The 18,533-nt window shown below is 35.9% G+C and overlaps 1 protein-coding gene across 1 annotated transcript in view; it reads right to left on the bottom strand.

The window, feature by feature from the left end:
- Positions 1–7,193: 7,193 nt before the first annotated feature.
- The window catches only part of LOC114086516 (uncharacterized), a 110,934-nt gene continuing 99,594 nt past the window's right edge, over positions 7,194–18,533 (bottom strand). Inside the window, exons 11-13 of the mRNA XM_071612811.1 lie at positions 17,527–17,713; positions 9,487–9,622; positions 7,194–7,605 (exon numbers count right to left, since the gene is read on the bottom strand). Of these exons, the coding sequence (XP_071468912.1) occupies positions 7,506–7,605; positions 9,487–9,622; positions 17,527–17,713 (423 nt within the window). The 3' untranslated portion in view covers positions 7,194–7,505. The remainder of the gene's footprint in view (positions 7,606–9,486; positions 9,623–17,526; positions 17,714–18,533) is intronic.

Genomic DNA, 18,533 nt, shown 5'->3' with positions numbered 1-18,533 from the left:
TTATGAGTCTATCACAATGACTTCAATCATGCCTCTCTTCCTAGTTTTTCCTCAGCAATGGCATTAAGCCCCTGCTTCCTAGGTATCCATTATTGCCTCATCTCCATACTAGGATCAGTTATTTGTTAGTCTGACTTAATATCCCCAGGCCTCTGGTGCCCTGAATTTCCTGATCAGTGATCAGCAAACTCCTTTGCATATTCAAACTCTTTTCTGAATGTTCATTTGTTTTTCTTGCTACAATATAAATACAGATATTCCAAAAGAGATTTCTTCTCATCTGCTCAGTCTCAGTTTAATAAACAGTATTTTCCTGTACATCCTAACATCCTATCAGATTAATGTCATTATTCTCTCTCAAAATGAGCTTCTTCCTGCACTCATCACTATATATATATATATATATATATATATATATATATATATATATATATTTATTTATTTATTTATTGTATTGCTCATTTACTGTTAAGACTTCCCAATTAGAAGGTAAGATCCTTAATGAAAATGGAAAACTTATTTACAAGGTTATTATTCCTTAGTGCCTGATAAATAATGAGTTTAAACAGGTAAAAAATTATTCCTTAGTGCCTTGATAAATAAATATTTATCAATTGAATGATGGGCTATTGCTGCTTTTACTGATGTGCATGAGAAAAATAATCTTACATAGGTGTGTCAGAAGACTACATTTATTTCACTTGGTTTCTGAAGCAGTTAGACCTTAAAGCAGGGCATGATAGAGCAATGATCTTATTTGATATGACATGTTTGTTCATTCTCAGTAAAAGGTACAATATTTTACCTCTCTAGATATTCACTGATTAGCACCTGGATCTTTTTTAGTTGAACTGATGTACACAGAATTCTAAGCTACTAATGCATTTGGAAGCAGGTACAAGCAGTTCAAAGTAAAAGCAAAATAATTATAAATGGAAAAAATGGATTTTGTCGGGGAAAGGAGGAGTTTCTAATTTTTATTGATACTTTGCTGAATTGGGGTAGGGAAATTTCCTCCTTTCTTTTTCTTTTTTTCTTTCTTTATTTTTATGTGGTGCTAAGGATCGAACCCAGGGCCTCACATGTGCTAGGCAAGTGCTCTACCATTTAGTCACAATCCCAGCCCGAAGAAAGATTTTTTAAAGTTGACTAAACACATACACATACGTTCCTTTCAAAAGATCAGGAAGATATGAGAATAAGAAAATAAACCTGAAAACAAACCATTAGTGTAATTGGGGGAAAACCTATAATTAACTAATTCATAGAAAATATAATAATGCTGAAAGAACTAGAGCTATATGTTAATGTATTGTGCAATTAGTATGAGATTTCATATGTAATAAATACTCCAGAGGAAGGTGATAGAAACAAGAATAAAAAGTCCATGTGGGTAGAACCAAACTATCAGATCACATTACCTTATGTTACTGCAAAGAGTAGAGTAATTCCAAGAACTAAGTTCTAATTTATTTTATAGCATAAAAACATACAGCCTGGATCATTTTAAACTAAAATCATAATTAAGATGAATATAATTGAACAGATTCACTGAGCAAAACATTTTATTTAATCTGCAAGTTGAGAAACTGATGAAGCATGAAAGACAAATGTGCATAACCAGTTGGAAAGTCTGAGAGGGTGATTTTAGCAAAATAAAGGATTTGGTGTGGTTCAACGGAATTTGCCCAAGAGGGTTCCCATTTCAAATTCACATTCACAATGTAACTGCTGCTTGCTTTGCTGACAAATCAACACAGTAGTGGAATTCTGTACAAGGACACATTTTCAAATCGGTGTTATAAAAACAATGTCTACCTTCTATTGTGTTATATCAATAATTTTAAGTATAGCGAACTATATCTTTTTTATAATCTCAAACTGCATTGTAGTTTATTATAAAACACACTAATCTTTTGAAAGTATGGGATAATGGATTGATCAGGAGAAACAATAATTCCTCAAGAACTATTGCCTAAATAAACTAGCTTTGAAATTTATTTTTGGGTTGGTTCTACTTAGTACAAAAATAAAGGAGAGAAAATTAAATAAATGAGTATCAAATGACTTGTTGCAGGTGATAATAGTCAGTTTGTATCAGAACAGAACCAGTATCATAAGCCACAGCTTAACAATTGTGGTCTGTAGCTGCACTTGGTTTAATAAAGTCTTTCGTCTCTGACATAGAATTTTTAATCTTCTGCAAGCATTCCTTGAATGGAGACCGGCTAACTCATTAAATTATAGACATTTTGGTGGGAATTCTTTGGCTTCTACGTCTTCTCCACACCATTAAACTCATATAAGTAGGATGAAATCCCAAGAGTTGGCTTCCTAAAGACTCCCTTTTTTGGAAATACACTATTTCCCTACTACTTCACTTCAAATAAGTATAGAGTTTGGGCTGCAGAGTTCCCAATCTATTTTCTTATGTGACCTCATCTCCTTGATCATGAGTATTTGGTTTCTTAATTTGTTGGAACTGGAATTGAAATAGATAAATTATTCTCTCACAGGGAACTGCACCTGAGAACATAGAAACTTGAACTGAGAACATCTAAGCTATTCCTCCATATGGGTGAGGAGTCAAAGAATGGAAGTTTGTGTGTCATTCCTAAGGTGACACATTTCTCTGAGGACATTCACTGTTTACACCAGTTGTCCCAGTATATTTACTAGTAGTGTCTTCTCTCAAAATGTTCTAATTTAGAAACTAAATTACATCGTCACATTAATCACTCAGTATTGTGACGGAAAATAATGAAGCTCAACTTGAACAACAACTACATAGGTATCATTCTGGATTCCATCATACAAGTCAAGAGACTCAATTTTCATAATTTGGTAAGAGTAGAGAGTCAGAACTTACCAGTATAAGAGAGCAAGTGCTTTGAACTATGAAGGCTCCCATCTTTATATTCTATAAAGGGGGAACCACCTTTCTGAAATTAGGTCTCCTATACTGTTGCTGAATAGGTAGGCACTTGCTATTAATGCTGGTATGCAGAGTAGTTGTCCCTAACACCCAGGTTGTAGGTACGATTGCTACAAAGGATTTGCCATCCTGTATTCTGGTCATAGAAGCATGGAGGTTTACAGTCTTCGTGTGGATGCTGATAAACAACTGGGACTGTCGCTGGGATTTAACACTCATGATACATTCACTAATGTTGTATATCAACAAAAGTCAACTTTCAGGGAGAAAGAAGAATGAAACAGATGCATAAAGAACAGCAGAACAGGGCTGAGGTTGTGGCTCAGGGTTAGAGTGCTCGCCTAGCACATGCAAGGCCCTGGGAGGTTCCATCCTCAGCACCACATAAAAATAAACAAATAAACTAAAGGTATTGTGTCCAACTACAACTAAAAAATAAATGTTAAAAAAGAACAGCAGAGCAGAAAAAAGGGTACACTGAGTTTCTTCTTATGTTCCACACTGTATTTGAGCTGCCCCTGATATATGTGACACCATTTCCTCATAATTACAATGGATTTATAGTCCAGTTCTCTCCAAAAGCTTTCTGTAATTTTCAGTTCTTAAAGTCCCAATATCACTGTGAATCTAAACTGAAAATAATATTAAATTTCATCTGTGATCAGATCAGTAAATGAAATTCATTTATTTATGCTTTTATTAGATGAATATTGAATGTTTAGTGTGTTTTCAACATTGTGTGGGCTTCAGGGCATACAGTAAACCAGATAAACATATTCCTACTTCCTTGAAGATATCAAACTAATAATTATAGATGTGAGATATTCCCATTCTGCTTCAAAAGATTGATCAAATAACTTATTAGAGTATTCAAAGCCTTGTTTATGCATTCAGGGTATCCATCTGCTTTGGGTTAATAGTCTGTGAAGAGTCATTGAAATGAAAACTCTGCCCTAGAATGGATTCTATTCTAAACAGACAGACTTGAAAATATATGAAAAGATGTGAGTTACCCCAAAATATCTATGTGTAAATATGGAAATATGCTTATGTATATATGATGTAAATTTTTGTTATGATAGTGTTAACTTTAAAAAATTGCTCTACCATTTCATTACTTTTTGCATCCTATGATAGACATTTCACTTGATAGGGTCTTGTGTGGTTGCTAGGAAATATCACATGAAAAAATAATTCTACTATGTTAGCCAAACCTCTATGGAGAAAGGGTTTTTGTTTTGTTTTGTTTTTTCCCTGAAAATTTAGGGGCATAAATATTGTTCCAAGTCTAAGAGAAACTTTAAGGGTGATTTGGAGATATGAAATACTTGAAAAAAATTTCTCAAGCTCTGTAAGAAAGTCAAGTAAGATTTCTTTTAGTATTCCCTTCTTAAGGCAACAAGCCATTGTTTTTTTTTTTTTTTTTGATATGCATTAATTTATTTTCACTGAATATAATTCTGCTGGGAAACCTAAGTGCAGAACAGTCCAGAAATTTCTCTTCAGGTGTGAACACTGTCAACAGATGGGGCAGAACCGGCCTGACAGGGCACCTGTGAGAACATTTTGGTTTTAGGTTAGGGGTTCTAGGGATATAATGGAAAATCTCCCAAGTTTATCAAAAGTTGGGGTAGTGAAGTTTCAACAGTTGTAGGCTAGTATTTGGAGTTTTTAAAAGGCAAAAATCTGAAGAATATGACCCAGGAAGATTAAAACTGTACTTGACTCACTCTCTCTCATGTTCTCTTAAGATAGAACCTGATGGATATGTCCAATATCCTCTCTACCTGTCGTCAGTGAGGGGAAGGGACAAGAGGCATTTTTTTTCTGAACTTTCTACAGAGATGTGGAGTCTGTATATAAGCTGACAAATCCTTGCTAGTAATGTTGATAATCTTGTTGAGATCGGGCTAGGGCAGCCCACTGTTCCAGCACTTTTCATACACTGCCCACTGAATTTTCATAAGCATGAGACATGTACTATAATTATCCTTATTTATTTATGAGTAAATTAAAGCAAAGAGAGTTCACACAGTCTGTCTAAGGTCATAGGCAGAAAGTGGCATCGCTAGAATTTGAACTAGGGCCTGCTGGCTGCAGAAAGTATGATTCAAACAAATTTTTCCTGACTTTTCTTAATGGAAGTTAATTGTTGGCAGCCGGTAAGAGTGGTCCATAGCAGGTGCTCAATGAGCCTTTATTGACTGACTGACATTGGATTTGTGGGCAGCTCTCCTTGATTTGCCAAAAGGCTAACCCCCAAATGTGCAGTCAGATGTTGCAGAAGGCTGGCTTTGCACTTTCCCCTCCCTATTACATCTGTTGGAGATGGAAACCTGGTGAATTTGGGGGTATTCTTAATCTTAGAAAGAAAAGTTGTTTTTTTTTTTTTCTCTTTCTGGGTCACATATCTCTTTTTCAGAATTACATAAGAGATAAAAATCCTTTCCAAAAAAAAAAAAAAAAAAAAAAAACCCACCCACAAAAAGTTTTGCATAAATCCTGGATTGTTTAAATCTTTAGAACCTTCCAGGAATAACACCAGTAGTTTTGGGGGTAGTGTCTCTAATCTTTGAATGTCCAAACAGTTAATTTTCAAGCCATTTATGTGAATGCTTGATTCAGAGAAAATTGCATTCACATTTTATTGAGGTATTTGCTTTTGTTTTCCTCCTCCAGGGGAAAGCTCTGTGCCAGTGTTACAGTTGGCTGTGGTCACTAGCTGGCTGCCTGGTAACGGCACAGTTTGTGCATTCCATGGCGAGGCTCCAGAAAGGCAGAAAGCACTGCTGGGGAGCGGATGTACGAGCCCCAGGTTTCTGACATGAACATTACTAATGCTGCTGCTGAAAGACCTCATTATTATCATGGCAGATACAGGGAGAACAAAGGGACCATTTTCAGCACAGAGAGCTATCTGTTGTTGTTAATTGAATATTTTTTTTAAATTATGGTTTTAAGTTGGTCAGAGTATTCTAGCATGTATTTTTTGACATGAGTTCATTAAGGAGCTTCTCTTAATACATGGACTGAGGAGCACATCCTCACACACTCACAAGCCCCCTTTATTTGAATTATGGTGAACAACAGATGCAAGTGTAGCCATTGTTTGAGGACTTTACATTATTTTTGGCCAAGAAGAAATAGAAAGTATAGGGAAAAAATGACATGAATTTGGATATCTTCTTTTTTTTGCATTTAAGATTCTCTGGAAAAGAATATAATTTAATTAACATGAAATCCTTCTATGAGATCGGAGAAATAGAAACATGATTTATTGCTGGAAATGATGTGCTTTATTTATCAGCTGAAGACTAGAAGTATCCAACAACTTTGGATAGTGGGTGGTTTCTTTGTCTGTAAAAACTATATTTCACTTTTCTGGGCACAATGAGGAGGAGGAGGGTGAGTGAGTGAAAACACTGGATGGAGATACAAAGACCCTGATTCAGTTCTAGTTCTGCCATCAACATGTGTGATCTTCAACAGGCAATTACCTTCCTGAGTTTGAGCCTTCTCTTTAAAGGAGAGGAGTTGAGCTGTCAGGTCCTTGTAGGCTCTAAAACACTATTATTTTTTTCCTTTAATTTTTCTTTTATTTATTTTAAATATTTTATTGGTGTATTATAATTATACATATTAGTGGAATTAATTGTTACATAGTTGTACATGCACACAATATAATGATATAGGAAATGTGATTATTTTGTTTATTTTCTTCCTTTCCTTTTTTTCCCCTTTGGTGACTTGAGTCAAAGCACTTGAACCTCACAGCTGAACTCCTTGAAAATCTGTGATCCTTGTTCCATTAGCAAGGTCATGGGGCTTCAAATACATCACAGCATCTTGAATACAGCAAAAGGATTGTTCCACTGAAAAATGAAGCCAATGCTTAGAATTTCTTTTGACTTCCTCTTACTTTCAGCATAAAGAGCAGAGCATTCTTAATATATTTTTCGTTTGCATTGTGACAGAAGTTCAGGGAGAAACACACAGTGTTTTCAATCTTCTCCCCGAAACTCAGTCTAATTCCTTATTGATTTTTCTACGTATAATTTTTACTATCTTTTTCATCTGGGAAGCCTTAGGAGGCACTTGGGTCTGTTAATTGTAAAATGGCCCAAGAGAGACCTTGTTTAGCTGAAATATTTATCATAATTTGAGCCATTTCACTTCCATGATTTTGATTTTCCCAAATATCGGCTTCCTTCTCCCTGGCTGAAATCACCCTAGGAAACTTAGAGTCAAAGAACAGAACATAAAATAAAATAATAAAATAAAAGTTTGCTGTATTTATTCTTTCAAGAGATGAGGATAGGAGGTTCTATTATATTTTGATGCTGACATAGACCACATGAAGGGGAAATATGTAATAGAAGTGGTGTCCCTGAACTTCAGAGTAGGTATTGGTGCTTTGGTTCAAAGGCAAATTTGTAATCTCATCATAAATTTTCAGTATACTAGAGAAACATTCATTTGAAAATCTGTATAGCAATTAACATTTTGTTTCTTCCTACAGAAAGTTGGTGATGACCCTGTGGATCCTTTCTCTTAAGAACTAGGTTTCCTTTCACATTCTAGTCTCCTCTAAGGGTCGATTCATGAAGTCTTGAATAGCCTGGTGCAAAGGAATCCATTTTTTGATAGACATTTGCAGAGCTGTAATCCAGCTGCAGAAAAAAACCAAAAGAGTATTAGAACAGGCCACTAAACCAATTGTTGGGCTCTGGAGATATGAAGTAGTACAATATCTTTTAATTTATTTCCTAATTGTTTTTCTTGGTTGCTTAGCTTGAAATTAATAGGATAAACCACACTCCTTAAATTCTGAAGTCAGAAGGTGAAATACCACATGCGGACTATGCAGTGATAGTGATGAAGTTTGCTAATATAAACAGTAGAACCCAAAGAGAGTATAGTGTTTGTAAATATTCATTAATGGAGATAAAGTTTTTTAAAATTGTTATTAATATTTTATTGTTTCTATTTAATTTAAATTTTAGTTGATTAAATGTAATCAAATATTGCCAGATGGTCAAATGTTTCTTTGTTAAATCAAGAGGCCACAATAAACACTCCAGTTAAATCTCCTTTCATCTCCCTTTCTTTAATTTTGTTGGATGATATTTTATAAACTTGTCCATACAACATTTACTCTAAGGACAAGTGCTAGTTCAAAAAAAAAAATACCACTAACAATGACCGAAACAAATGAACCAGAAATCTTTCCAGCAGAATGTGTCAGAAATACTAACAGGTTAATGTGCTTTGTGATTCTCTGAGAGGAGAATATGATTTGTGTCATTTCCTGAATTTACTTTAGTGATAAGTAGAGTATCTTGTGGACCCAGAGTCCTATGCACTTTGTAATCTTATGCTGTTATGCTTTGAAATATTTCTATAATGTCTCCATATTTTTATGATAAAATCTCCTGTGAATTTAACAATGAGGGCCAACCATTCAACCTTGTCTCATAGAGAAGCTGGTGGACTTCATCAGATGAGCCTAAACTCTGTTTCACTGACTCTCTTTCTCTGATATGCTAGATGAAGCCATACCCAGGTATCTGTCTTTAACCTGCTGTAGGGATGGTAACACATGCCCAGGAAGAAGATCCTGGTAAGATATCTAGTGGTTTTACCCTCACTATCCTCTAGCCCAGCCTTAGGAATGAGAGATATAGGCAAAGTTTACCACAGGGGAGAAGGCGTAAGAGATCCCTATATCCCTTCCTCAAATGGTCATTTGGTGGAAATCTCCCTTTTAGAATTTTATTTCTTTGGGTTCAAACAATGTGTCTAGTTCTTGCAATGTCCTTGGAAATTTTTGCCATGTCATTTGCCACACTAAGTTACTGGAAATTTCTTTCTAGATTCTTGTTTCCCACATAGTTGTATAAAGGGTTTGGATGAGGTAGGGGATGGTCATGAAGCAGGTGAGAGTAGGGATAGAAAATGGAGGGTACTGGATATTGAAGTCAGGTTATGGAGACTGAAGGGAGGAGAATACTTTCAGTAACAGAGAGCATTTCCTCTGTCTCAAGGTTTTGTCTCTGTTAACTTGATTCTTTTTCAGAATCATTATGAACTAAGTGGTATTTTTTTGCATGCCAACATGGATACTGAATGCATCACAAATTAGGTAAATTCTATCTCCTTCAGTGGCTTATAATAAAAGGAAACCACCAACCAAATGTAGGTGGATATATTAAATAGGAGTGAAATAAAATCCGTGGATTAATAAATTATAGGAGTTACAGATTATGGTGTTTGTGTATATTTTATGTTGAATCCTGAAGTAGCAACTGCCTGGGGAAGAATTGAAGATTACTACTTTTCTATTTGAAAAAAATAAAAGAAACCTTTTAGAATAGTTATCTAAGGAGGCATTGGAGAAAAAAAAAACTATTCTAGGGAATATTAACTATGAAAACTACAATGAAAGAGAGGGATTTAACTGAAATGTGGATTTGGAAAATAAGGACAAGGTTTTGCTAAGAAGGCCTTGTCAGGACTGATAAAGAAGAAGAAATATGAAGTCCTTGGCTTACCGCTGGTTTTCTGTTTTATTTTCTGCACAGAGATAGAAAGTCTTGAACTCTTCTGATGGAGGTTTGAGTTCAATTACTGATTGTTTGAAGCTATGGGTCTGTTCACTCACCCTATATCCTTGAAGATATAGGCCACCTACAGAGCATGAAAAAAAATTAATGCATGTGAGAATAGGGAAAGAGTAAAAAAGGAGAAAAAGATGTCTGAAAAGTTTTCAAGAACATTTTTTGTGTGAAGAACCCTCTAATCCAGCTGTCTCGTTTCACAGGTGAAGAAACCAAGACTTCAAAAGAATATGTAATTTTAGGTCACACACTATTTAATGGTTAGTAGAAAAAAAATTGAATTTACTTGTTTCCATTTGTGCCTTCTTCTTACTACATGATGAGTATTTAGCTTTGGATAACTGTGCTTAAACTGGTTTCTTTATCTGAAGAGCGTATTTTGAAATAAAATTTTCAGCATCAAAGAGTTTCACCTGGAATGTCACATTAGAGGCAAATTAAATAGTATTTGCTGAGGCAAATCATTAAAATATCCTTCCTGAAGAATAAAGATCTCCAGCAGTTTCTACAACCAACACAGACTCTCACTCTCTTTGCAAATATGCAAAGCATATTTAAAATATGAACCCATAGGGTGACATGAAAGAGCCAACTTGAATTAAAAATGAGAGTAAGTGATTTATTTTATTTTATTGTACTGGGGATTGAACCTAGAGGTGCTTTACCACTGACCCACATCCCCAGCCCTTTTTATGTTTTATTTTGAGACAGGGTCTTACCAAGTTATTTAGGGCCTCACTAAGCTACTGAGTCTGGCTTTGAACTAGTAATCCTCCTGCCTCAGCCTCATGAGTTGCTGGTTTTACAGGTCTGCTCCACCATGCCTGGCATGTGATTGATTTTAAAAGATAATTTCTGTCCTGTGATATTCTGAGTCCACATAAGAGGTCATACTGTACGTAACTTGGCCTGATTTTGTTTTCGTTATTTAGAGGCAGGGAGGATCTCAGTCTAGGAGAAGGCTCTGAAAAATCAACACCCTTGTCTGTTTTGTTGTGGTGTTTGATACTTTGAGTAGCTTGACTCATGCAGAGATGCCAGGCAGTGTCAGCAACAGTGATGATGGGATGTTTAAAGCTCTCTTGCTCCTGCTCATTCTTGTTCTCAGCCCCTAACTCCTCCCAGGAGCCACTCTGGTGCACTACACTAACAAAGAAAATGCAAAAATATCACTTGGATTTTTGCCACTCTAACTGATAACTGTTCTGGGCAAATGTATTAACAAGAAGGCTAGGAAGGGAATATGTCAGACTTTTCCTTTTGGTTGTATTCACTTCCAATATGTACTATCAGGAAGATGCAAATTTTCTGTTTTAAACACAATGAGTGGATATTGGTCTTTAAAAATTAGGGGATAGGGACTGAGGTTGTAGCTCAGTATTAAATTACAGCATGTGTGAGGCACTGGGTTCAATCCTCAGCACCACATAAAAAATAAATAAAATAAAGGTATTGTGTTCAAAAAAAATTTAGGAAAAATCCTTGTTTATTTTATGAGAGGGTTAGATGCGATATTAAAATCCTTTTAATTTCACTTAAAGCATCCAATTTAGAACTAACTTCTGAGAAATTATTCATTTCAGAAATGGACAGGATTTTTTTTTCCCTCAGTAGGTCTCAGTAGTAGAGTATTTACCAAAACTATAGGGTGATATCTTTTTCTTTCTTTCTTTAAGAGAAAGAAGGTCAGAAGAGATGCTACTTGGATAGGAAGTCCTGTTTACAAGGTTGCAAACTACTACTATGGAACAACCTGAAAATAATAACAGCAAAAGTAGCTGTTTTTATTTTTATATAGATCTAAAACAGCTTTATTGAAATATAATTTGTATACCATAAAACCCACCCACTTAAAGTGTATGGCATCTCTGTGATCTAATTTTAGCAGTCACTTTTCATCTGATGTACCCTCCCAACCATAGGCAACCTTAACCTACTTTCTGTCTCTAGAGATTTGTCTTTTCTGAAGCATTCAATAAACATCAACGCTTCATTCCTTCTGGTTGCAAAATTATATTCCACTGTATGGATATACCACATTTTATTTTATCCATTCACTAGCTGATGGATATTTGAATTTTCTTCCATTTTTGACAATTATGAATAATGTTTTGAATATTCGTGTACAAGTTTTGGTCTAGGTCTGTTTTTATTTCTTTGAGTATATACTAGAAGTAGAATAGGCAATGCATTCAATGTTTCAGGACAGTAGAGTACCTAAAGACATCAGGGTTATTTTACTGTCTAATTTCCCTGCTCCAAATAACAGCACACAGTATTTATAGGTTGCTTCATTGGTTTGTGGCTTCTTCTTGATTGTGAGACTTCTTCTTTTTTTTTTTTTTCATGTTTGAGAAGACAAGAATATCCTTCACTGTCTCTACCCTTTCTAGAATGAATAGAAAGTGTTGTCAAAAAAACTGTTTCCTACAAACAGGAAAGTTTTTTTGACTCTTTTTCTAATCAGAGGTAGGTTATAAATGATTGGCAGGAAAGACATCCAATCATAACCCCATTACCTCACTTGAGGTGACTTCATTGGGCTGGTGTCTCTTTGTTATGAGATAGGTAGCAATAATTATCAAGTCTGCACAATGTTGGTTGCAAGAACTGTGCAAGCATTGCGTGTCCTATTTGTTGCAATAGAGTAAATATATCTTTCTGAGAAGTGCACACAGACCTTGATGTGATTTATTCATGACCAATAGCCAACAGTCATGATTTGTTACTTTCAGCTTTTGCTGGAGAGAGATAAAAGGAAAAAAGTTATCAAGTGCATGGTGAATGACAAAGGCCTTCAGGCTCATGTGAAGGCACTTGACTGAGGGGCTTCCAGAATAATCACACAGTGGCTTTTTAATATTAGCAGGCACACGAGAGCCAGCAATATATGCTGTTAAAATACCAGCACTTTCCTTGACAGGAAGGAAAACCTTCAGGGAACCCATGAGGCTCTTTCTCATTACACAATAGAGGTATATTTATCCAATTGAAAGTCAAATATGGGATTAGTGTTTAATATGGTTCTTACAGGAAACTAGGGCTGTGTTCTTCTACATCCTGCTCTTTCCCCTTATAGTAATTTTATCTTTTTCCTGACTTCCCTTTGTTACCCTCTATGTCCTTACAACATCTCAGTTAACTGTTACAAGGAATGAGGCATGCTGACGATGCTATAGAAAGCTACAGAAATAGGAAATACCACATGTGGTCTTTGAGATCTCTAATGAGGAACACAAAGCAACAGATTCAAACTAAAATTAAATTTAAAATATACAAAACAGAAAAGCAACTACGATGGTACAATCATGGAACCAGGTCTCTATGATGTGGTGACTACAGAAGCCTGGGTCACAAGAACAAAAAAATGAGTGGCAGGTTTACTATAAAAATATTCTAAAGGAAGTAACCATCTTTAAATACCCTGTTTATAGGATTCTGAGCATGAAGTTGACCATCTGAACAAGAATACATGTAGAGACAAAAAGTTTTTTATATCAGCATTTTTCTAACATTTTTTGATTGTAATCAAAAGATGTAATAAATGCAAACATCTACATGTTTTCATATTATTGAACAAAAGTTTTATGAAACATTGTGATGTGCTGTGATATTTTCTACTCAATTAAATTCTATTCAGCTGTTATTTAAAATATTCATCACAGCCTACTACATTGATTGCATGACTCACTAATAGAACCCAATCCTGCAGTTTGAGAAGCACAGTTATAAATGATAATCAAGACTTTCTTCAAGGTTATGACATTCACAGAGCAGAAGAACAAGCAAATGGACATGTGTGGGACGTGCAAGAGTCAAGCAGAACTTGTACAGTACAAATAAAGGAGGAATTATAGATCAGACCATTTTATAGACTATTTACTCTACATCACCTAGAAGAATTAAGAATGAGCATTAGAATTTGGCATAATCTTTATGAATGTAATAATGATTCATATTCTGCCAGGTGGGTGGAGTATACCTGTAATCCCAGAAACTTGGGAGGCTGAGGCAGTAGGATGGCCAAGGTTGGGGTCAACCTCAGTAACTTAGCAAGGCCCTAAGCAGTTTAATAAGACTCTTTCTCAAAACAAAAACAAAAACATAATGATTCATATTTCATGCATATAAAAATGATTATGCCAAACTGAATATTTTATCTCCAGTAGTGTTCAAGGCATAGGATGAGTTCTGTCATTCTCAACAAATTCTGCTACTGTTCTCACAATTTCCATGGTTCTCACGGATTGGGTGGACCCTGGCTAATTTAGTGTGCTGACACACACCATTTCTAACTTAGTGCTACTGTAAGAAGAATAATTTCTGCCAGGGGGCGCTACACATAGAATTGTAGCTGAGTTTGGGCACAGGATTCAGTTAGCACTTATTCCTATTTTGACTCTGACCACTTAATTGCTGGGTGATTATCAACATATTAGTTAAATTTTCTAAGTTTCTCACCTATTGATGGGCAATAACTGTGGGTGTTTTGTAAAGATTAGATATAGATAAGGAACATTAAGTGCTTATCCTAGTCTTTGACACGTCGGAGGTTTTCAGTAGATGCTAACTTTCCTCCTTCAGTATAATTAAGCAGTATGTCCCAGCCCTCTGATAAAATGTCTCACCTGGGCAGTGAGGGTGGAGAGAGTGAATGTATTCTGAGGAATTTCCACGGGAGGTTTGGATATACCTCCATTCTGTCTTGAGTTGCATCATGTTAAATCACTGTGAGCTCAGGTGATGATTCAAGATTGAACTGGACTCATAGAAAAAGGATGTAAATTTCACTTTAAAATTTAAATCTAGGGCTGGGGTTGTGACTCAGTGGTAGAGCACTCGCCTAGTGTGTGTGAAGCACTGAGTTCGATTTTTCAGCACTGCATATAAATAAATTAATTAATTAAGTAAAGGTCCATTGACAACTAAACAAAAAAATTTTTAAAATTTAAATCTAGGGAAAGAAACTTCAGAGGAGCTCCTCTACAGCCTGAAGAAAGGTTAGCATCTGGTTAGCTGAAGGGGAAATCCAGTCTGGACCTAGCTGTAGTCAGAGTGTGCTGGGGAAGAGAGATGGTGATGAAGTTCAGCTTCTGGAATAAGCTGCATGCTCAAGGAAATAGTATTTTGTATTCAGGGAGGAGTACAATCATGTAAAAGCAAAAACCCACAGTCCTCTATTTCAGAACAGTACCTAGATATAGATTTTCTGTTGGGATTTCAATAAGGAAAAAATTCTCTAAATATTTGAGATAATCTGAGCTAGAAATTGAGAATCTGTGGAGATAGAAATATTCAAGAAGTTAAGGAGGGATAGGATGGGTAGGTTTAGACTGTATTTCTTTTAACCACAAAAATAACATATTTTTAGAGAGTATTATGGTTAGATATGTGGTGTCTCCCAAAATCTCACGTGTGAGACAATGTGGGGTTTAGAGGTGAAATGATGGGGTTATGAGAGCCTTAACCCAATCAGTGTGTTAATCTCCTGATAGGGAATAACTTAGTGGTGACTATGGGCAAATAGGGTGTGGCTGGAGGAGATAGATCATTGGGGGCATGGCTTTGGGGTATATATTTTATGAGCTGAACTTAGTCTATCTGCTTCCTGAGGCTACATCCTGAGCTACTTTCCTTCACCATACCCTTCAACCATGATATTCTGCCTCACCTAAGGAATGAAGTCAGTCATCAACTGAGACCTCTGAAACTAAGAACACCAAATAAACTTTTCCTTCTCTAATTGTTCTTGTCAGGTCACAGCAGCGAAAAGCTGACTAAAGATAGAGGCATTTTTAAAAAAGTGATAGAAATTAGATAGTTTCTTATAGCTGTAAAAAGTGTGACAGAGCAGAAAGACCACAGATGTGATGACCTGAGTTGCTGTATTGTCTTTGAATTACTTTTGCAATCTTCTGATTTTTCTCCACTAATAAATGAGGAGATGATATACTACACATACCTCATGGGACTGACGACCAATTGAGGTCATTTGAATATCCTTAATTCATTAATTCATTCGATATAGATAATAATGATTTCTAGAGGATATAATTCCTTGGAAAAGATAAGATGACCAGCAAGAGATAAAACACAGGGTAGAAGGTGATAAGTGTTACAAGATAAATAGTTTGGGAAAGAGAGGTTTGTTTATCTGGGGTAGTCTGGGATAGCTTCATGAAAGAGATAGAGAGCATTTGCTTCCATGTTTGAAGGACAGCTTGTACTGGTAATCAGTAGTAGTAGTAGAAGATTTCAGGGAAAGGAACTAGCACAAGCAAAGGTATAGGATCTGAAAATTGTCCAGGAGGTGAGGTGTGCTAGAAAAATTGAATGTAACCATATTTAGGTGGAGTGCACTATGCTTTAATACAAGGAGTAGAAGATAAAGCCAGATACAGGACAAAGATAAGGCCCTATATTACTTAGCAGACAACTATGGAAGGTTCTGGAAAGACATGTGCAATGATATGTTCTGAGAAGATATAAACTTTCCAATTTTTCCTACTTATCAATATTTTGGGGGCGTATGTGAATAACTCAGGTCACCTAGGTTCAAATTCTGTCTTCACTTTTTACGTGAGCCAGTTATTTCACCTCACCAAGTATGACTTTCCAGATCTGTAGGTGAAATGATAATCTATCTCTTTTAGAAATGAAATAAAACAATAAGTAAAAACACTTAACAGAGTGACCTGTACAAGAAGAGTTGCATTAACTAAGCGGTACATGTTGTAAATGCTACTTTTGTTGTTATTATTTTCAGGTTGTTCCATAGTAGCAGTTTGCAACTTTCTAAACAGGACTTCCTATCCAAGTAACATCTCTTCTGATCTTTGGGAACGGAAGAAGCCACCTAGTAGTTGTCATTATTATTTTTAAACCCTTGGAATCAGAAACAGTCTTGGCTCCAAATATTTGGAAGTACTTTATTAACATTTATTTCAGAGTTTGGAATAATCTGCACATTCCATCTTAAACATTTTCTTTCTATCTTGGAAAAAGTCTCTCAAAATTAGCTTATTTGATCTGTCAGTTGAAAGGGCTCAGATTTTTTATTTTTGGGGCATTAGAGGTTGAATCCAGGGGCCCTTAACATTCCCAGCCCTTTTTATTTTTTATTTTGAGACAGGGTCTCACCAAGTTGCGTATGGTCTCAGTAAGCTGCAGAGGCTGGATTTGTGATCCTTCTGCCTCAGCCTTCCTAGCTGCTGCAATTACAGGCATGTGTGACTGTACCCTGCTAGGTTCAGACTCACTTATTATTTAATTAAGTGTGTTATTTGTACAATCATTATATATATAATATATATCTTTTAAATAGTATAATTTAATAAATATGTATAACTAATATATATCAAATGGGTATAATATATACAAGAGAACTCTTTGTAGAGAAAACTTCATGTGTAGAGCTAAAGTCACCTGAATAGCTACAACTCACTTGATTTTATAAGAATAAATTTATAAAATAGACAGCTATTATTCCTATTTTATAAATGAGGAAACTAAGTTTTAGGGGGTTAAGTAAATTTTCCACAGAATATAGGAAGTTAATATTCCTTTTGTTACTCATTTGCCCAAAGTAGGGATACTACAGGAAAAGGTTGGAGACACTACATAAGAAAACAATTGGCATTGACTACAAATGTCATTGATGACCTAAAACATGAAGGAGTTTATTTCTCATTTTCTAAGCAGTTGAAATGAGGAGTTAAGGGTACAAGCTCTGAGGTTAGCCTGGCTGTATTCAGAAGATTTCAACTTACTTCATTACGTACTATTTGTCAAATTATGTAAAGTGCAGTCAGGTTTCTAATCTGTAAATTAGAAACAGTAATAGTGTCTCTACTCTGGAGAATGCTGAATTAATTTAGGTAAAGAACATAACACAGGGCCTGGTAAAAGCTCAATAGATCTAAGATGTCAGTACTATTACTATACTGTTATTTCAAGTGAAAGATGACTCCTTACCTGAGGCCCGGGTGGAGCGAATGCTATCATAGAAATATAAGCAGCCATCCTTCAGAATGCAATAGTGCTGGACCCACAAGTCTGTGCTTCTATCCAGCTGGTGCAGGAGGCCCAGACACTCTGGGTTTTTAATGGCCAAAGGTGGAAGACTGCTGTTGTGCAGAGTAACATCCTCCCAGACATGGTTCTGAAGACGTAGCACAAAGGGATCATCTGAATGGTCATTCTGCTATTGACCTTTGTCAAAGCCATTGATTCCCAGAGACAGTGCCATCATGACCAAGTGTGTTTGATTTTGAGGAGACCACTGCCCCAAATGATTCTATTATTACGACAATCTGAATAGTTGAGCAACTAATCCAAAAACCTAAAACCCAAATTTACCCATTGACCATAGAGAACTCTTCTCCTTTTTCAAGTCCATAGACATCCCTTCTCTTTGACTTCTGTTGTATTCTAAGAAAATCAAAAGATTATCAGGCAAAGAGCAGGAGGTTGTGAATAGAAAGGAAATGGAAATAAGCACCCCAGCAAAGATTTTTTTTTTAATGCTTCTGCCTGTAATTGCTGGACCTGTTCTATTTTACTCACTGCTGGGGTTGTCCTTGTACATCTGTTCCTGGTATGTCCACAGTGACTAAAAACAGCCCCTGGTCCATGCTTTTCTTTATCTGTAACCTCCATTTGTGCAAAGGAACAAGTTAAATGCCCCAGGCTAGCTCAAGCTTTAGGCTTTCATGGCCAGTGATGTAATAGACTGATGATAAACTGGAATCCTCTACCCTGGAGGGCAGCCCTCAGTCCACAGGCATGAGACAGGCTCTTTCTGAGAACTCTGACTGAGGCTGGGGACACTGTGCTTTATCTTTTTATCAGAACCCTTGCTTATGCTTGCCAGTTTCTCTTCTTGTTTGAGTTTATTTTTGCCCTTTAATTTTAACAAGGTAGTGCAAAAGATTTCAGGATGCAGAGCTTGCTGTATTCTTTTCTGTGAAGTGGCAGCCTGC

This window comes from Marmota flaviventris, chromosome 5, assembly GCF_047511675.1.
Source record: "Marmota flaviventris isolate mMarFla1 chromosome 5, mMarFla1.hap1, whole genome shotgun sequence".
Classification (NCBI taxonomy): domain Eukaryota; kingdom Metazoa; phylum Chordata; class Mammalia; order Rodentia; family Sciuridae; genus Marmota; species Marmota flaviventris.
Note: the sequence above shows the minus strand (reverse complement) of the source record. Positions and strands in the feature narration are given on the sequence as shown.